This window comes from Electrophorus electricus, chromosome 24 (assembly GCF_013358815.1).
Source record: "Electrophorus electricus isolate fEleEle1 chromosome 24, fEleEle1.pri, whole genome shotgun sequence".
NCBI lineage: Eukaryota > Metazoa > Chordata > Actinopteri > Gymnotiformes > Gymnotidae > Electrophorus > Electrophorus electricus.
In genome coordinates, this window is record NC_049558.1 from 11,131,260 (window position 1) to 11,144,944 (window position 13,685).

The following is a 13,685-nucleotide window of genomic DNA, read 5'->3' on the forward strand; positions in this document are numbered from 1 at the left end:
TAAAATTTAAAGGTAAAATATTTAATTTATTTATAATTCATTGTTTTTGTAAAAATAAGCAAAAAGCACAGCTTCATAGTGGCAATAATAATCAACAAACACAAATATCTAACAAATATCAATATACAACACAACTATAGTGTTGTTCATTGCACTGCACTGTTTAACATGATGATAGTTTAAAGTGTGTGTGTGTGTGTGTGTGTGTGTGTGTGTGTGTGTGTGTGTGTGTGTGTTTATTTGTAAGGCCTTTTTAAAATGAAACACACACATTCGTTCTTTCCGGTGATGCTGTTAACACTGTTAGTGTTAAGGTCATACATCTGTGATATTAATATAGATTTCAACATTTTTGCATGCGTCCGCTGTGCTTATTGTACGCCAGAATGATGCCGCATCGTCCGATAATGACGGACAATCATTCACAGATCTAAGCGTGGAAAGGCTTCGAGTGCGTGACGCTTTGATGGGATTAGCCGCGCGCTTTGCTGCTCTTCTTATCTTTTTCCGGGTGGTGACGGAATGTGGTCCAGTCGCACGAGATGGAGAATGCGTCAGTGTTACTTAGAACACCGCAGGAGGAAAGAAAAGCAACCCCCAACAACAAACAAACAAACAAACAAACAAACACAAAGCAACAAAACCTCTCTGCGCAATTTCCATCTCTCACAGGGAGTCGCTGGAGGAGATCGTGTTGGAATTGTTAGGCAGCTGCACGCTCTCTCTCTCTCTCTCTCTCTGTTTCTCTCTCTCTCTCAAATCAACTCACGCGCTTCTCAGATTGCGGAGATGAGAATTCCGCGCGTGCAGGCCCTTTTTTAAAAACCAAACCTCCTAAATGCGGCCAGTGAATCTCGCTTCCATATGCACCCTTTTCCATGCGCGCTGGAGTTGCGCTGATCGAGCGAGTGCCTTTAACACTGTGTGTCTTTAAATGGGATTCTCCCGCGGTGGGAGGGGTTGAAATGACGCTCGCGAGCGCTTTGGTGCCGAGCTGAGAAGCGCTTTCACCTGCAGTTGTGCGCGAGGACCCTGCACGGGCTTTTACTACTGAGGAGCTTTTTCACCGCGAGCGCGATAACGGGAGAAGAGCGCGGACGACGGACGGACGGAAGGGACGTAACGTTTCTCACAGGGAAGACTCCGCGCTGTGCAGCCGCCGCTCGCGCGCAAGGATGAAAACGGGCTTGGTTCTGTTCTTGCTCGGATCTGTTCTTCTGGACACGTCTCGGGTACGTTGGCACAGAGTCTCACATTTCTGAAGTGCCGAGGCGTTATGCACCGGACCAGCAGTTTAGATCGGAGACTGCGCGGCGAGTAACGTTCCAGCGCGTTCAAACACCAAAGTCCCTCTTTCGAGACTTTCCGCCCTCACTCCGAGCAGCTACCTGGCAGAAAGGATGGCGCGGTTTCCTTCCGCTTTACGCGGAGGTTTCCGCGACAAGGTTCTTATCTGTGCACCGTACGCTCCAGCGCGTGTTGCAGCGGCGGGTGCACAGAATGCTCGCTCTCTTTCGCGCGGACAGAACCGACACTCCGTACGCTAAGTGCCGCGCGCGGGGTACTCACAATAGTGCTGATTTTGCTGATTAGACCGGTGGCTCCCGCGCGTGCGATCGCATCGCGAATGGCCGCGTGATCACCGGACTGGATGATCGACGTTGTTAGTCCTAAATGACTAACGTGATCTCGGTGGGCTGCTGGTGGCGGGCAGCTGCAACTCCCGTTTCATTCACGCGGAGCGAGCGGTGCGACCCTCGGGAAAGTTGGCGTCGCATGACTTGTGGATGCTCCAAGTCGCGTCTATAGAGCGCGCGAGCCCGGGAACTTCGCCGCGGCACATGCGATTATCAGCGCGCGGTCAAACCGCTGCAAACCGACCGGTTTTCCAGCGTCGCAGCAGACTTCATACAGATTTTACTGGAACACGGCAAGAAAACACAGACCTGGTGTCTGCGCGCTCATCGCTCGGAAATACCACTGAGCGAGCGGCCTCGAGTATTTGCGTCTATTACCTTTATAGTCTCGTGACATTCTTTCTTTTTGAAAACCATCTTTTAATGGCACGGAAACGCGTGGGCTTTTGCGCAACAAAATCTCCCCCACTCTTCGTTTTCGAACCGACACTGCACGCGGACCCGGTGCGTGCGACTCCGGTCGAGTCAGCTCCAGTCCGTAGTACATTGCGGAGAGCGCGAGGTGCCCTGGTCGGAAGCGAACGTCGCGTTCTTGAATATTCATGCAGTCTCTGTGCGTAAAGTGGCGGAGGAGAGGAGAGCACGCGGAGCGCTACGCTGAAGTTAGCTCCGTCTCGAGCGGTACTTCAGTACCCCGTGCACGTCCAGCGCCTGATCCAGGACACAGTGAACAGATCGGCTTCTCACAGCTTCCGTCCTTTACACGCATTTTATGGGCTGTTTCCCCGCTATAAGAATTTGTTCTTTGCACTGCATTATTTAACATGACGTCGTGTGTGTGCGGGTGCGCGCATGTGTGAAACTGCTACCCGAATTAAACCTTATTAAAACCTTATCAGAACCTCTTCAGGGCCGAACGCTATCGTCACCGCCGCGTTCCTATCTGGCAGCTTAATTTCTTTTCTCCAGTATTACACATATAGACCCACATCAGCAAACCCACGGTCAATAAACGCGACCGCGCGCGTGTCCAGTCTTGCTTTTTTAAGCCGTTTTCTTCGTGGGCCTTTAGAAGTTTGTCGGCTGTCTGCCGCGTGAGCAGGTGAAACACACACGAGACGGTACGCCGTTGTTAGTCGCGCCTCCCGTGTGGAACCGAGCAGGTCACGCGTCTGCAGGTATCTAATCACGCGTTCTCTCTTATAGGGCACGCGCGGGGAGATGCGGCTGAAAGCCCAGTGCACGCCGGGATTTTCACAAAGTTTTTACGCTCTGCGCCTTTCAAGGAGCATGCTGGAAGGCCGCAGCTTGCTGAAAGGTAAGGCCGGGTGCTGCTTTAATGAGCTCTGTTGTGTTCGCCGCTTCTCTCGCGCTCGCTGCTTGCAAGGATTCAAAGGGCCTGTGAGAAGAGACACGAGTATAATGCCGGACCCGCGCTCCACCCGCGCGCTCAATCACTAAGGTCGTCTCGCTTTCGGCGCGCGGCCAGCCTCCAGCGCACACTTCAGTTGGAGCCTCTGCAGTCAGCGGCAATGCACTGAGGCATAGCACCGATAGAGACTGTTCCTCCCTCTCTCTCTCTCTCTCTCTCTCTCTCTCTCTCTCTCTCTCTCTCCCTCTCTCTCTCTCTCTCCCCCTCTCTCTCTCTCTCTCTCTCTCTGTGCACGCTGAGTGTGATATTAAGTTAATCGTGCTGGAGAGACAAAGTTACGGATGCTTAATTGTGGACTTTCATCCTCAATTAAAATTTATCCTCTTGCACGATTTAAATCAATATCCAGTGATTTGTCTGCGAACAACGATCTTCCCGAATTTGCTTCTCGAGACGTTTCTCTTTCCGAGGGGGATCATTACCTCTATCGTTACGCGCTGCAAATATGTCATTTCCTATTGTTCCTGTTTCCCCTTCGCTCCGTTCTCGCTCCCTCAGTAAGCGGACTTTGTTTGGCCAGTGGAGCGGGACGTCTCATCGACACCCGCTAATCTCACCGCGCCTGCCGATCGAGACTAATTGGAGCGCCGCATTGATCTCCGCGTGTCCGCCTGCGCTCCAGCGCCGCATTAACCCGCCAGGGTTCGGTTCCTCAGGCGCACACGGCCGCGGCGCTCAGTCGCTGCCGGTCTACATCGCCTCGGTTTTGGTCGTTTTCGCATGCTGTAGTGTGTGTGTGTAGTGTGTGCAATCTCTATGAAAAGCCAGTATTAAAAAGTTTAGCAGCAATGCGTGACGGTACTATTTTTAATAATAGATCTTGATGTAGCGTTTTGTTTATATATATAGATATATATATAGATATATATATAGATAGATATATAGATAGATAGATAGATAGATAGATAGATAGATAGATAGATAGATAGATAGATAGATAGATAGATAGATAGATAGATAGATAGATGTATAATTTGTGTGTGTGTGTGAGTACTACGATAATTCATTGAAGCCAGTGTGTGTATGTGTGTGTGTGTGTGTGTGTGTGTGTGTTAACGATCATTCGTTTCTGCGTGCCTTTCATGATTCCGTCATGACGTTAATCTCTTTGTGACACGTTAAAAGCGATTCCGCTGCGCCCGCGTGCTGCGCTTTCGAGCTTGCGGGCGGTTGCGGGTGGACGTGACCGTGTGGGCGTTCACGTGGCTGCGGACGGAGAAAGGCACGGGCCATTCCAGACAGCAGTCTCGGGCAGTGGCACAGGACCAAGGCTGAGCGCACAAACCGAGAGGGAGATGATGGCGGTAGCGCGAGACAGCACCGTATCGTTTTGGTCACGAGCCGTACGTTTTGGCCGTACTTCCCGAGCTGTGAGGTTTGGGGCCCAGCAGGGGGTGTCAACACAATCAGTAGCAATCACACAAACCTGCTGACATTCAGCCTTTTTCTGGTCTAATTATAAAGCAGGCCCACTTGTAATCGCTTTCTGTATTTCCTTTAATTAACCCCCCGGAAGTTAAACAGTCACTGTGGGAAATGTCCCAACAAAAACCTAACATTGCCATAACCGGTACAGGGCTTTGTCGCCACAGTGGGACCGGGGATATTGCTCTTCCTCGAACGCTTCCACGAGGAGTCCAGTGCCACTAATAACATCAAAAGTGTTAAAAGAGCTTCATTAATTAGTCAGCAGGGACAGTATTTTTTTGAGAGGGTAAACGGCGCGAGAGTCGAGCCCAGCGTGAAGCGGCTCCGGCGCAGCCCCGCGGACGGTTCAGGCCGCTCAGTCACGAAGAGGGCCCTTATCAGCGCTGGAAGCCTTAGAGGACCTGAAGGTTGAGCTGCACTGCGGGGCCTGCGTGGATGTCCTGCACACGCACACGCGTGTGATTTATGCCGGAGGAGGGGTGGGTGATTTGTCGTTTGTGGAGAGGAGGCGGGGAACCTCTAGTGGAAAGACGTTAATAATAGTGTTGTTTAACCCAGAGGCGTCGGGGGAGGCGGGGGCGAACCGGACAGAACGGGAACTCTGGATACACAGAAGAGCGGAGACACGCTACGGAGGGGAGGACGCTAACCAGAGTGGACAGGCTGGCGTACGTGCACGTGTGTGCGTCTGTGTGTGTGTGCTGGGAGAAAAGGGCACAGGAGATTGCCGGAATGTAGAGACACTGCCAAGATTCTGTGTAAAATGTTTTGTGATTTTCGTGTGTGTGTGTTTTTGACTGTTAGAAGAGGGGCTTTGTCAGACAGCTCTGGTGAGAAGATTCTGGGCTCTGTGTGGGAGTGTTTAATTAGCCTCTGTCCTGTTGGCTAACGGCCTCTGTCTCCCCCTGCCCACTTCCTTTTCGTGGTCCGGAGGTCTGGGTCCGCCTGGTGAGCAGGTCAGGTTCACGCGGGACTCGGCTCACCTGCAGACACGTTCGCTGCTGTGACACCACCACGGAAGTGTCCGTGGTGTCCCGCAGCGGAGCGGCGCAGGGTTGCCGTTTGGGTCTGGCGTCGCCCGCTGACCGAGTCTCCTTGGGTTAGGCCGATCTGTCAGAAGTCCGAAAAACTATCCCGTGTGCCGACATTTGTACAGCCTAACGTATCGGCAGGGGAACGGGATAAATGGAAGCACCTAGTGCTGGGCAGGTGACAGCCTTGTGGGGGTACAGGGGTGCGTGGGTATAGCTCTCAGGATATGTTTTTATTCAACGTGGTTGCTTCTGAGCTAGGCTCTGATTCGCTGTTTGGGCTTGTGGTTTTGGTTTAGGAGGAATACGCATGAATGTGGGGGCGTGTGTGTGTGTGTGTGTGTGTGTGTGTGTGTGTGTGTGTGTGTGTGTGTGTGTGTGTGTGTGTGTGTGTGAGAGCGATGGAGAGAATTATGAAACATATTCTACCCCAGATTCCAAACACATCACCCAGTATTTAAAACACCGGAGAAAGATCAGTTACTGCAGCTCCTGCAGGGAGAGAGCAGTGAGTCTGAAACACTCACGGCAAAATACGTCCATGCTTGTCACAGACAGAGAAGAGACCAGTCATCATATTACTCTGTACAGTACAGTTTAGATACTGTGTATAACACCTATGTATGTGTATATATATACAGTATACGTACAAACATTACACTATATATACACTGTATGGAGTATATACAGTATACGTACATACATTACTCTATATATACACTGTATGGGGTATATACTTTATATTTACAGTATACTACACACATTACACTATATATACACTGTATGGGGTATATACTTTATATATACAGTATATGTACACACATTACACTACATATACACTGTATGGGGTATATACTTTATATATACAGTATACATACACACATTATACTATATATACACTGTACATAGTATATGCAGCATGTACAGCTCTGTTCTTTGTATGTATTTGTGTAAATTTTATTATCTGTGTACTGTTTATCTGTAAAAGCTTTGGCAATACGATATGATTTAGTCAGGCCGGTTAAACTCATTTAAAATCGAGAGAGAGAGAGAGAGAGAGAGAGAGAGAGAGAGAGAGAGAGAGAGAGGAGAAAGTGCCTATATGTGTGGGTGAGTGTGATAGTGTTCATGTGTGTATGTGTGTGTTGGCCTCCACCTGACCCTGCTCTCTGTAGCTATTCTCTGCCTGTAGTGTGGGGGTGTGCCCTGGTTGTGGAGACAGCACCCCCCAAGGCAGTATCACTGGGGGGACATGCTCCCCTGTCAGCTCCCGCTATCCTTCTCTGTCTCCTCGAGAAAACCCCTCGTGTTTCTTCAGCCTTGCGATCCTCCCAGGGAAACCGTGTGCTGCTGACCCCAATCCCAGTGCACCTCCCTTGGCCAGTGCGCCGTGCCGGCCCCCTCCTGACTCACAGAGAACATGGATAAACGCTCACTAGGGATCCCTGCTGGGACACGGGACTCAGGAGGAGGGAGACTGACGTTCCCGGGCCGGTAAAAGTTCTGCCGGGCCTTTGAGTGCCGTCTTTCTGTTCCACGAATGATCTCACGCATTCAAGCATTTCAGATAAACGTTCTGGAAAAGTGTGTGTCCCACGGTATCAGAGAGGCTTGAGAAACTTTTAGAAGTGTCATTTGCTTTTGTGTTGTGTGTGTGTGTGTGTGTGTGTGTGTGTGTGTGTTTGTTTGTTTACTTATTTTGTAGGCACACACCAGTGCACACACTGGCACACACACCCGCACACACACTGGCACACACCTCGCAGTTTCACCTGGCAGGGTTAAGCCGTCTGTCGGTGGGTGAACAGGTTTCAGGTCTCTCAGAATTCTGCGACGGCGAAAAAGAGAATAAGGAAGCAAACCCAACATTCCGGAATAATCCAGATTGATTTGAATTGCACTTCCTATGGGATAATCCCGAACTTCCTGTTGGGTGAAACGTCGTGACATCTCTGTTACAACCTCGATGTGTCTGCGAATAGGGGCGTGGCTTGGTGTGAAGGGGCGTGGCTTAAGGTAGGCGCGACTGCCCCTCACAGCTCACCCTGAAGGGTGGGAGGGGCCAATTTAACAATAGCAGTCTCTCAGCTCTCAGCGGGAACGGCACGAAGAAGATGAGGATGAAGAGTGCCAGCCGTGTGGAACACCGGAACACCTTTTTGATTCCAAGCCTGGAATACAGGGGTCTAGAAACACTGCTAAAACTACAAGTGAAATGAATTACATCCAAAGATATCAAACATTTATGCACTCTTTCCAGCGTGAATAATGAAGTATTGTTTTAAATATTTAAAATGTTTTAAATGTTTAAAGGACAAGCAACAGTTGGGACATGGGGTCGACGACGACTGTTCCCTCGAAGAAAGAAAAGGTTGCCAGATTGAGACCATGAGGAGGTGAAATGAATGTTGCAGTATACAGGCAGTCAGCTGAGTTCTGTCATGTCATTAAACGTTTGTGAGCTCTTCCATACAGATATGACAATTAATATGCGACAAATGGTGAAAAACATTCAAATTGTTGTAGTGAGGAGCACACGATTGAATCACTGCTGTTGAATAGCAAATGCAAATGAAATTAAATAATAATACAGGCCTGCAGAGAACAGCTATTGTCATATACGGCCCCTTTTCAAACAGAATAAAGGTGTTTTGATTTCGCGTTTCCACACCTTAATGTAGAGAACAGAGCGGACCAGAGCGCAGGCAGCGGGCTCTGGGGGCGGAGCTTAATGGCAGGGCTCCGGGCAGCCCAACTCATCCCAGAACCTCACACGCCTCTCCCTCGCTTTCTCACTCTTTCCTGTTTTGTCTTCGGGGTTTTTTAAATTGAAGTGTCTTGTTCCTTTCTAATGTTTTTTTGTTTGTTTGCTGATTTTCAGTCTTTTTCAAAAATACTTTCTATTCTGTCTTCCCCGCTCACTCTCTGTCGCTCTCAGGCTGAAGGATATGACCATGTCACCCTGCGTCTCCCAACCTGCGTACGCCGCACGTCTGTTTAAGCGCTGCCGCTAACATCGGTCACGCTTTGTCTCTGGAAGAAGAAATTAGGAGCAAAGCTTCCGTTTTTTCATGTATGATGAGCTTGTAACATATCAGCCTTTTTTTACCTTCAGCCCATGTTCCAGTGTTCCCGTGGTAACACTGTAGGTGGATGGTTGTCATTTACTGGCACTGCATTTTCACTGCATAAGTCACATATGGCGGCCCTTTGTCCTGTCGGTACGCTGATCTCCCCCTCACGTGACGAGTGCGTCCTCCGCGTGGGCGTGGACCGTGACGAGTGCGTCCTCCGCGTGGACCGTGACGAGTGCGTCCTCCGCGTGGGCGTGACGAGTGCGTCCTCCGCGTGGGCGTGACGAGTGCGTCCTCTGCGTGGGCGTGACGAGTGCGTCCTCCGCGTGGACGTGACGAGTGCGTCCTCCACGTGGGCGTGACGAGTGCGTCCTCCGCATGGGCGTGACGAGTGCGTCCTCCGCGTGGGCGTGGACCGTGACGAGTGCGTCCTCCGCGTGGACCGTGACGAGTGCGTCCTCCGCGTGGGCGTGGACCGTGATGAGTGCGTCCTCCGCGTGGGCGTGGACGTGACGAGTGCGTCCTCTGCGTGGGCGTGGACCGTGACGAGTGCGTCCTCCGCGTGGGCGTGACGAGTGCGTCCTCCGCGTGGGCGTGGACCGTGACGAGTGCGTCCTCCGCGTGGGCGTGGACCGTGACGAGTGCGTCCTCCGCATGGGCGTGGACCGTGACGAGTGCGTCCTCCGCTTAGACCGTGACAAGTGCGTCCTCCGCGTGGGCGTGGACCGTGATGAGTGCGTCCTCCGCGTGGGCGTGACGAGTGCATCCTCCACGTGGACGTGGACCGTGACGAGTGCGTCCTCTGCATGGGCGTGGACCGTGACGAGTGCGTCCTCCGCGTGGGCGTGACGAGTGCGTCCTCCGCGTGGGCGTGGACCGTGACGAGTGCGTCCTCCGCGTGGGCGTGGACCGTGACGAGTGCGTCCTCCACTTAGACCGTGACAAGTGCGTCCTCCGTGTGGGCGTGGACCGTGACGAGTGCGTCTTCCGCGTGGGCGTGGGCGTGACGAGTGCGTCCTCCGCGTGGGCGTGACGAGTGCGTCCTCCACGTGGACGTGGACCGTGACGAGTGCGTCCTCTGCGTGGGCGTGGACCGTGACGAGTGCGTCCTCCGCGTGGGCGTGACGAGTGCGTCCTCCGCGTGGGCGTGGACCGTGACGAGTGCGTCCTCCGCGTGGGCGTGACGAGTGCGTCCTCCGCGTGGGCGTGGACCGTGACGAGTGCATCCTCTGCGTGGGCGTGGACCGTGACGAGTGCGTCGTCCGCGTGGGCGTGACGAGTGCGTCCTCCGCGTGGGCGTGGACCGTGACGAGTGCGTCCTCCGCGTGGGCGTGGACCGTGACGAGTGCGTCCTCCTCGTGGGTGTGGACCGTGATGAGTGCGTCCTCCGCGTGGGCGTAGACCGTGACGAGTGCGTCGTCCGCGTGGGCGTGACGAGTGCATCCTCCGCGTGCGCGTAGACCGTGACGAGTGCGTCCTCCGCATGGACGTGGACCGTGACGAGTGCGTCCTCCGCGCGGGCGTGGACCCTGACGAGTGCGTCCTCTGCGTGGGCGTGACGAGTACGTCCTCCGTGTGGGCGTAGACCGTGATGAGTGCGTCCTCCGCGTGGGCGTGACGAGTGCGTCTTCCGCATGGGCGTGGACCGTGACGAGTGCATCCTCCGCGTGGGCGTGACGAGTGCGTCCTCCGCGTGGACCGTGACGAGTGCGTCCTCCGCGTGGGCGTGACGAGTGCGTCCTCCGCGTGGACCGTGACGAGTGCGTCCTCCGTGTGGACCGTTACGAGTGCGTCCTCCGCGTGGGCGTGACGAGTGCGTCCTCCGCGTGGGCGTGACGAGTGCGTCCTCCGCGTGGGCGTGACGAGTGCGTCCTCCGCGTGGGCGTGACGAGTGCGTCCTCCGCGTGGGCGTGACGAGTGCGTCCTCCAGCTCCTCCTTCATTTCCGCTCAGCCCCGTCTGAACTGCAACGTTTCAACTGCTGCTGTTGACGCTGTGGGATGTTACTGCAACTGTCAACTTGGTTGGCACTGACACACACACACACACACACACACACACACACACACACACACACACTCACACACCTCTACACACACACTCACACACACACACACACACACTATCATGTACCTGAATGAGGTCAGGAGGAGTGTGCCGCGTGATAAGGAGGCTCTGTCGGTCTCTAAAGCACTCCTGGAATAGCTTCTCCAAACACATGTTGGTCTCTCTGGGTGGTGATGCTCTGTAATACCAAGGACATGGATTATTGTGGCAGGATTTCGATAAGCTACGATGCTCTTTCTCTCTCTCTCTCTTTCTCTCCCTCTCTCTTTCTCTCCCTCTCTCTCTTTCTCTCACACTCTTCTCTCTTCTTCTAAATTTCTTATGGAGAGACACTGTCCTTCAGAAAGAAAACATGTAGTACAGCAAATCAGAACATACTCTCTCTCTGTCTCTCTGCCTCTCTCTCTGTCTCTCTCTCTCTCTCTCCCTCTGTGTCTCTCTCTCTCTCTGTGCCCCCCCCCCCCCCCCCCGCCTCTCTCTGATGTCTTGGCCTCAGAAGACACGCTTGTTTTTGATCTCTTGCTCCAGGATATGAAGGCATCACATCACTGCTGGCAGAAACACCGAGACATTTCTTATGGCATTTTAAATCATTTCCGTTGCCTCGGAGTGACGTCGACTCACTTAACACATCGCTGTTAGAGTCGTTCTCTCGTGTCGAGCGCAGAACTGGCCTGATGTCTTTGGCTGTTAGCTTATTGTATTCTGGCGTCAGGCCATCAGTTACCCTACGCATTAACCTGGCTAATAATAACAGGTCTCTGTGTTACTGTATTGATGTCATTATGTAAAGAGCCAATAGGAGCGCACCTCAGTGGCTAGTATAGCACAACACAGTCATTAGTTCACTTCCTGCTAAGGCTGACCCTTGTGGCTGATGCGCTTGGACGTTGTGTCGGTTCAGGCGACCCCAAACACTTTCACAGACCGTCGATATTAAAAAATTTCTATCGTCTGCCCTTGTACGTGAAGAACGGGTGGTGCTGAGTAAGCGCACGAGCTCCGAGTTTTTCGGGATCGCGTGTGTCCCTCAGCCGGAACGTGTCTTCACCTTTCCGCTGCATTTAGGCCTCTAACGTTGAGGGAAAAGTAGGATTACGTGGAAGTCAGTGGGAATATTCTCCATGTGAGAACTTTGATATTATTTCAATGCCCAATTATTTCAAAACCAGGTAATTATTTGAATTACCCTTCTAACGCACCACTACGTCCAACAAACAACGGGAACAACTTTGTTAGGCATGGACCCTTTTGAATGCTTCCGATGTTTCTCTGCACTGCGTTATTTCCGTGAAGGTGGTTTTTTTTTTGTTAATTAAGGCGTCTTTCATCGCTGTAACTCCGCCCCCTCTCCTCCGTTCAGCCAGAGGAACCCGTGTGATGTGGAGGAAGACGCGGTGCCTCTTCATCGGCTGTGTTTTTGCTCAGTGTCTTGTTAAGGCTGGATTAAAAGGGAAAAAAGAACACTGGATGGAAAAGATCTGACGACAGACTTCTACCTCTAATTACAGACTGTGTCCAGAACGCTGGATGAATGTTCTACCTATTAAATTCTTAAGTTCTGAAAGACAGAGAGTGAGAGGGAGAGAGAGAGAGAGAGAGAGAGAGAGAGAGAGAGAGAGAGAGAGGGAGGGAGAGAGTGTGACGAGAAAAAAACTGGCAGGGTCTTATCGATAAATGGTTCATCTGAAACCGTAATTAATAACTGGACTAACACAGCGTTCTTCCAACGTGGAGGTATCAGATTTAAGAAATGCATTGTGGGAACTGGAAGATCATTAAACACTTTGATTGGACATTTCAGTGTTTTGCAACTGGGACACACACACAAACACACACACACACACACACACACACACACACAAACACACACACACACACACACATACACACGAGCTCAGCAAGGCCACTGAAAAGTGATAGATAGACCGTAAAGAGAAGGTGTAACGGATGTAAATAAATGTAGCAGAAAAAAAGGACTATAATGTGAGCAAGTCTCTTCACAACAGAGCGTCTCCATTAATGCGTCTCTCCCATTAGACGAGCGTTTGAGCACACTGCCAGGATTCACACCAACAACCTCTGGGAACATAACAGAGAAATAAGATGAGCTGTAAAAAATCAATAACCCTTTATTTATTTATTTATTTATTTATTTATTTATTGATGGATTGCCCTGGGCTTTCCCATTCTTTATGAAATTAAACAGATGAGGAAGATGAAGCAGGTTATTGTGTGGAGTGGAAAACGGAAAAGTGACTGGAAAAAAAAAGACGAGTGTTTGATAAAGCAGGATATTGTGTTTTGTAGTGAGTGTTTGATAAAGCAGGATATTGTGTTTTGTAGTGAGTGTTTGATAAAGCAGGATATTGTGTTTTGTAGTGAGTGTTTAATAAGCAGGATATTGTGCTTTGTAGTGAGTGTTTAATAAATCAGGATATTGTGTTTTATAGTGAGTGTTTGATAAAGCAGGATATTGTGTTTTGTAGTGAGTGTTTAATAAAGCAGGATATAGTGTTTTGTAGTGAGTGTTTAATAAAGCAGGATATAGTGTTTTGTAGTGAGTGTTTGATAAAGCAGGATATTGTGTTTTGTAGTGAGTGTTTGATAAAGCAGGATATTGTGTTTTGTAGTGAGTGTTTAATAAAGCAGGATATTGTGCTTTGTAGTGAGTGTTTAATAAATCAGGATATTGTGTTTTATAGTGAGTGTTTGATAAAGCAGGATATTGTGTTTTGTAGTGAGTGTTTGATAAAGCAGGATATTGTGTTTTGTAGTGAGTGTTTGATAAAGCAGGATATTGTGTATTGTAGTGAGTGTTTAATAAAGCAGGATATTGTGTTTTGTAGTGAGTGTTTGATAAAGCAGGATATTGTGTTTTGTAGTGAGTGTTTAATAAATCAGGATATTGTGTTTTATAGTGAGTGTTTGATAAAGCAGGATATTGTGTTTTGTAGTGAGTGTTTAATAAAGCAGGATATTGTGTTTTGTAGTGATGAGTGTTTAATAAAGCAGGA

General features: G+C 50.6%; 1 protein-coding gene across 1 annotated transcript in view; it reads left to right on the forward strand.

The window, feature by feature from the left end:
• Positions 1 to 1,043: 1,043 nt before the first annotated feature.
• The window catches only part of LOC113589297 (cadherin-4-like), a 297,607-nt gene continuing 284,965 nt past the window's right edge, over positions 1,044 to 13,685 (forward strand). The window contains exons 1-2 of the mRNA XM_035522244.1: positions 1,044 to 1,232; positions 2,844 to 2,955. Coding sequence (XP_035378137.1) covers positions 1,176 to 1,232; positions 2,844 to 2,955 — 169 coding nt within the window. The 5' untranslated portion in view covers positions 1,044 to 1,175. The remainder of the gene's footprint in view (positions 1,233 to 2,843; positions 2,956 to 13,685) is intronic.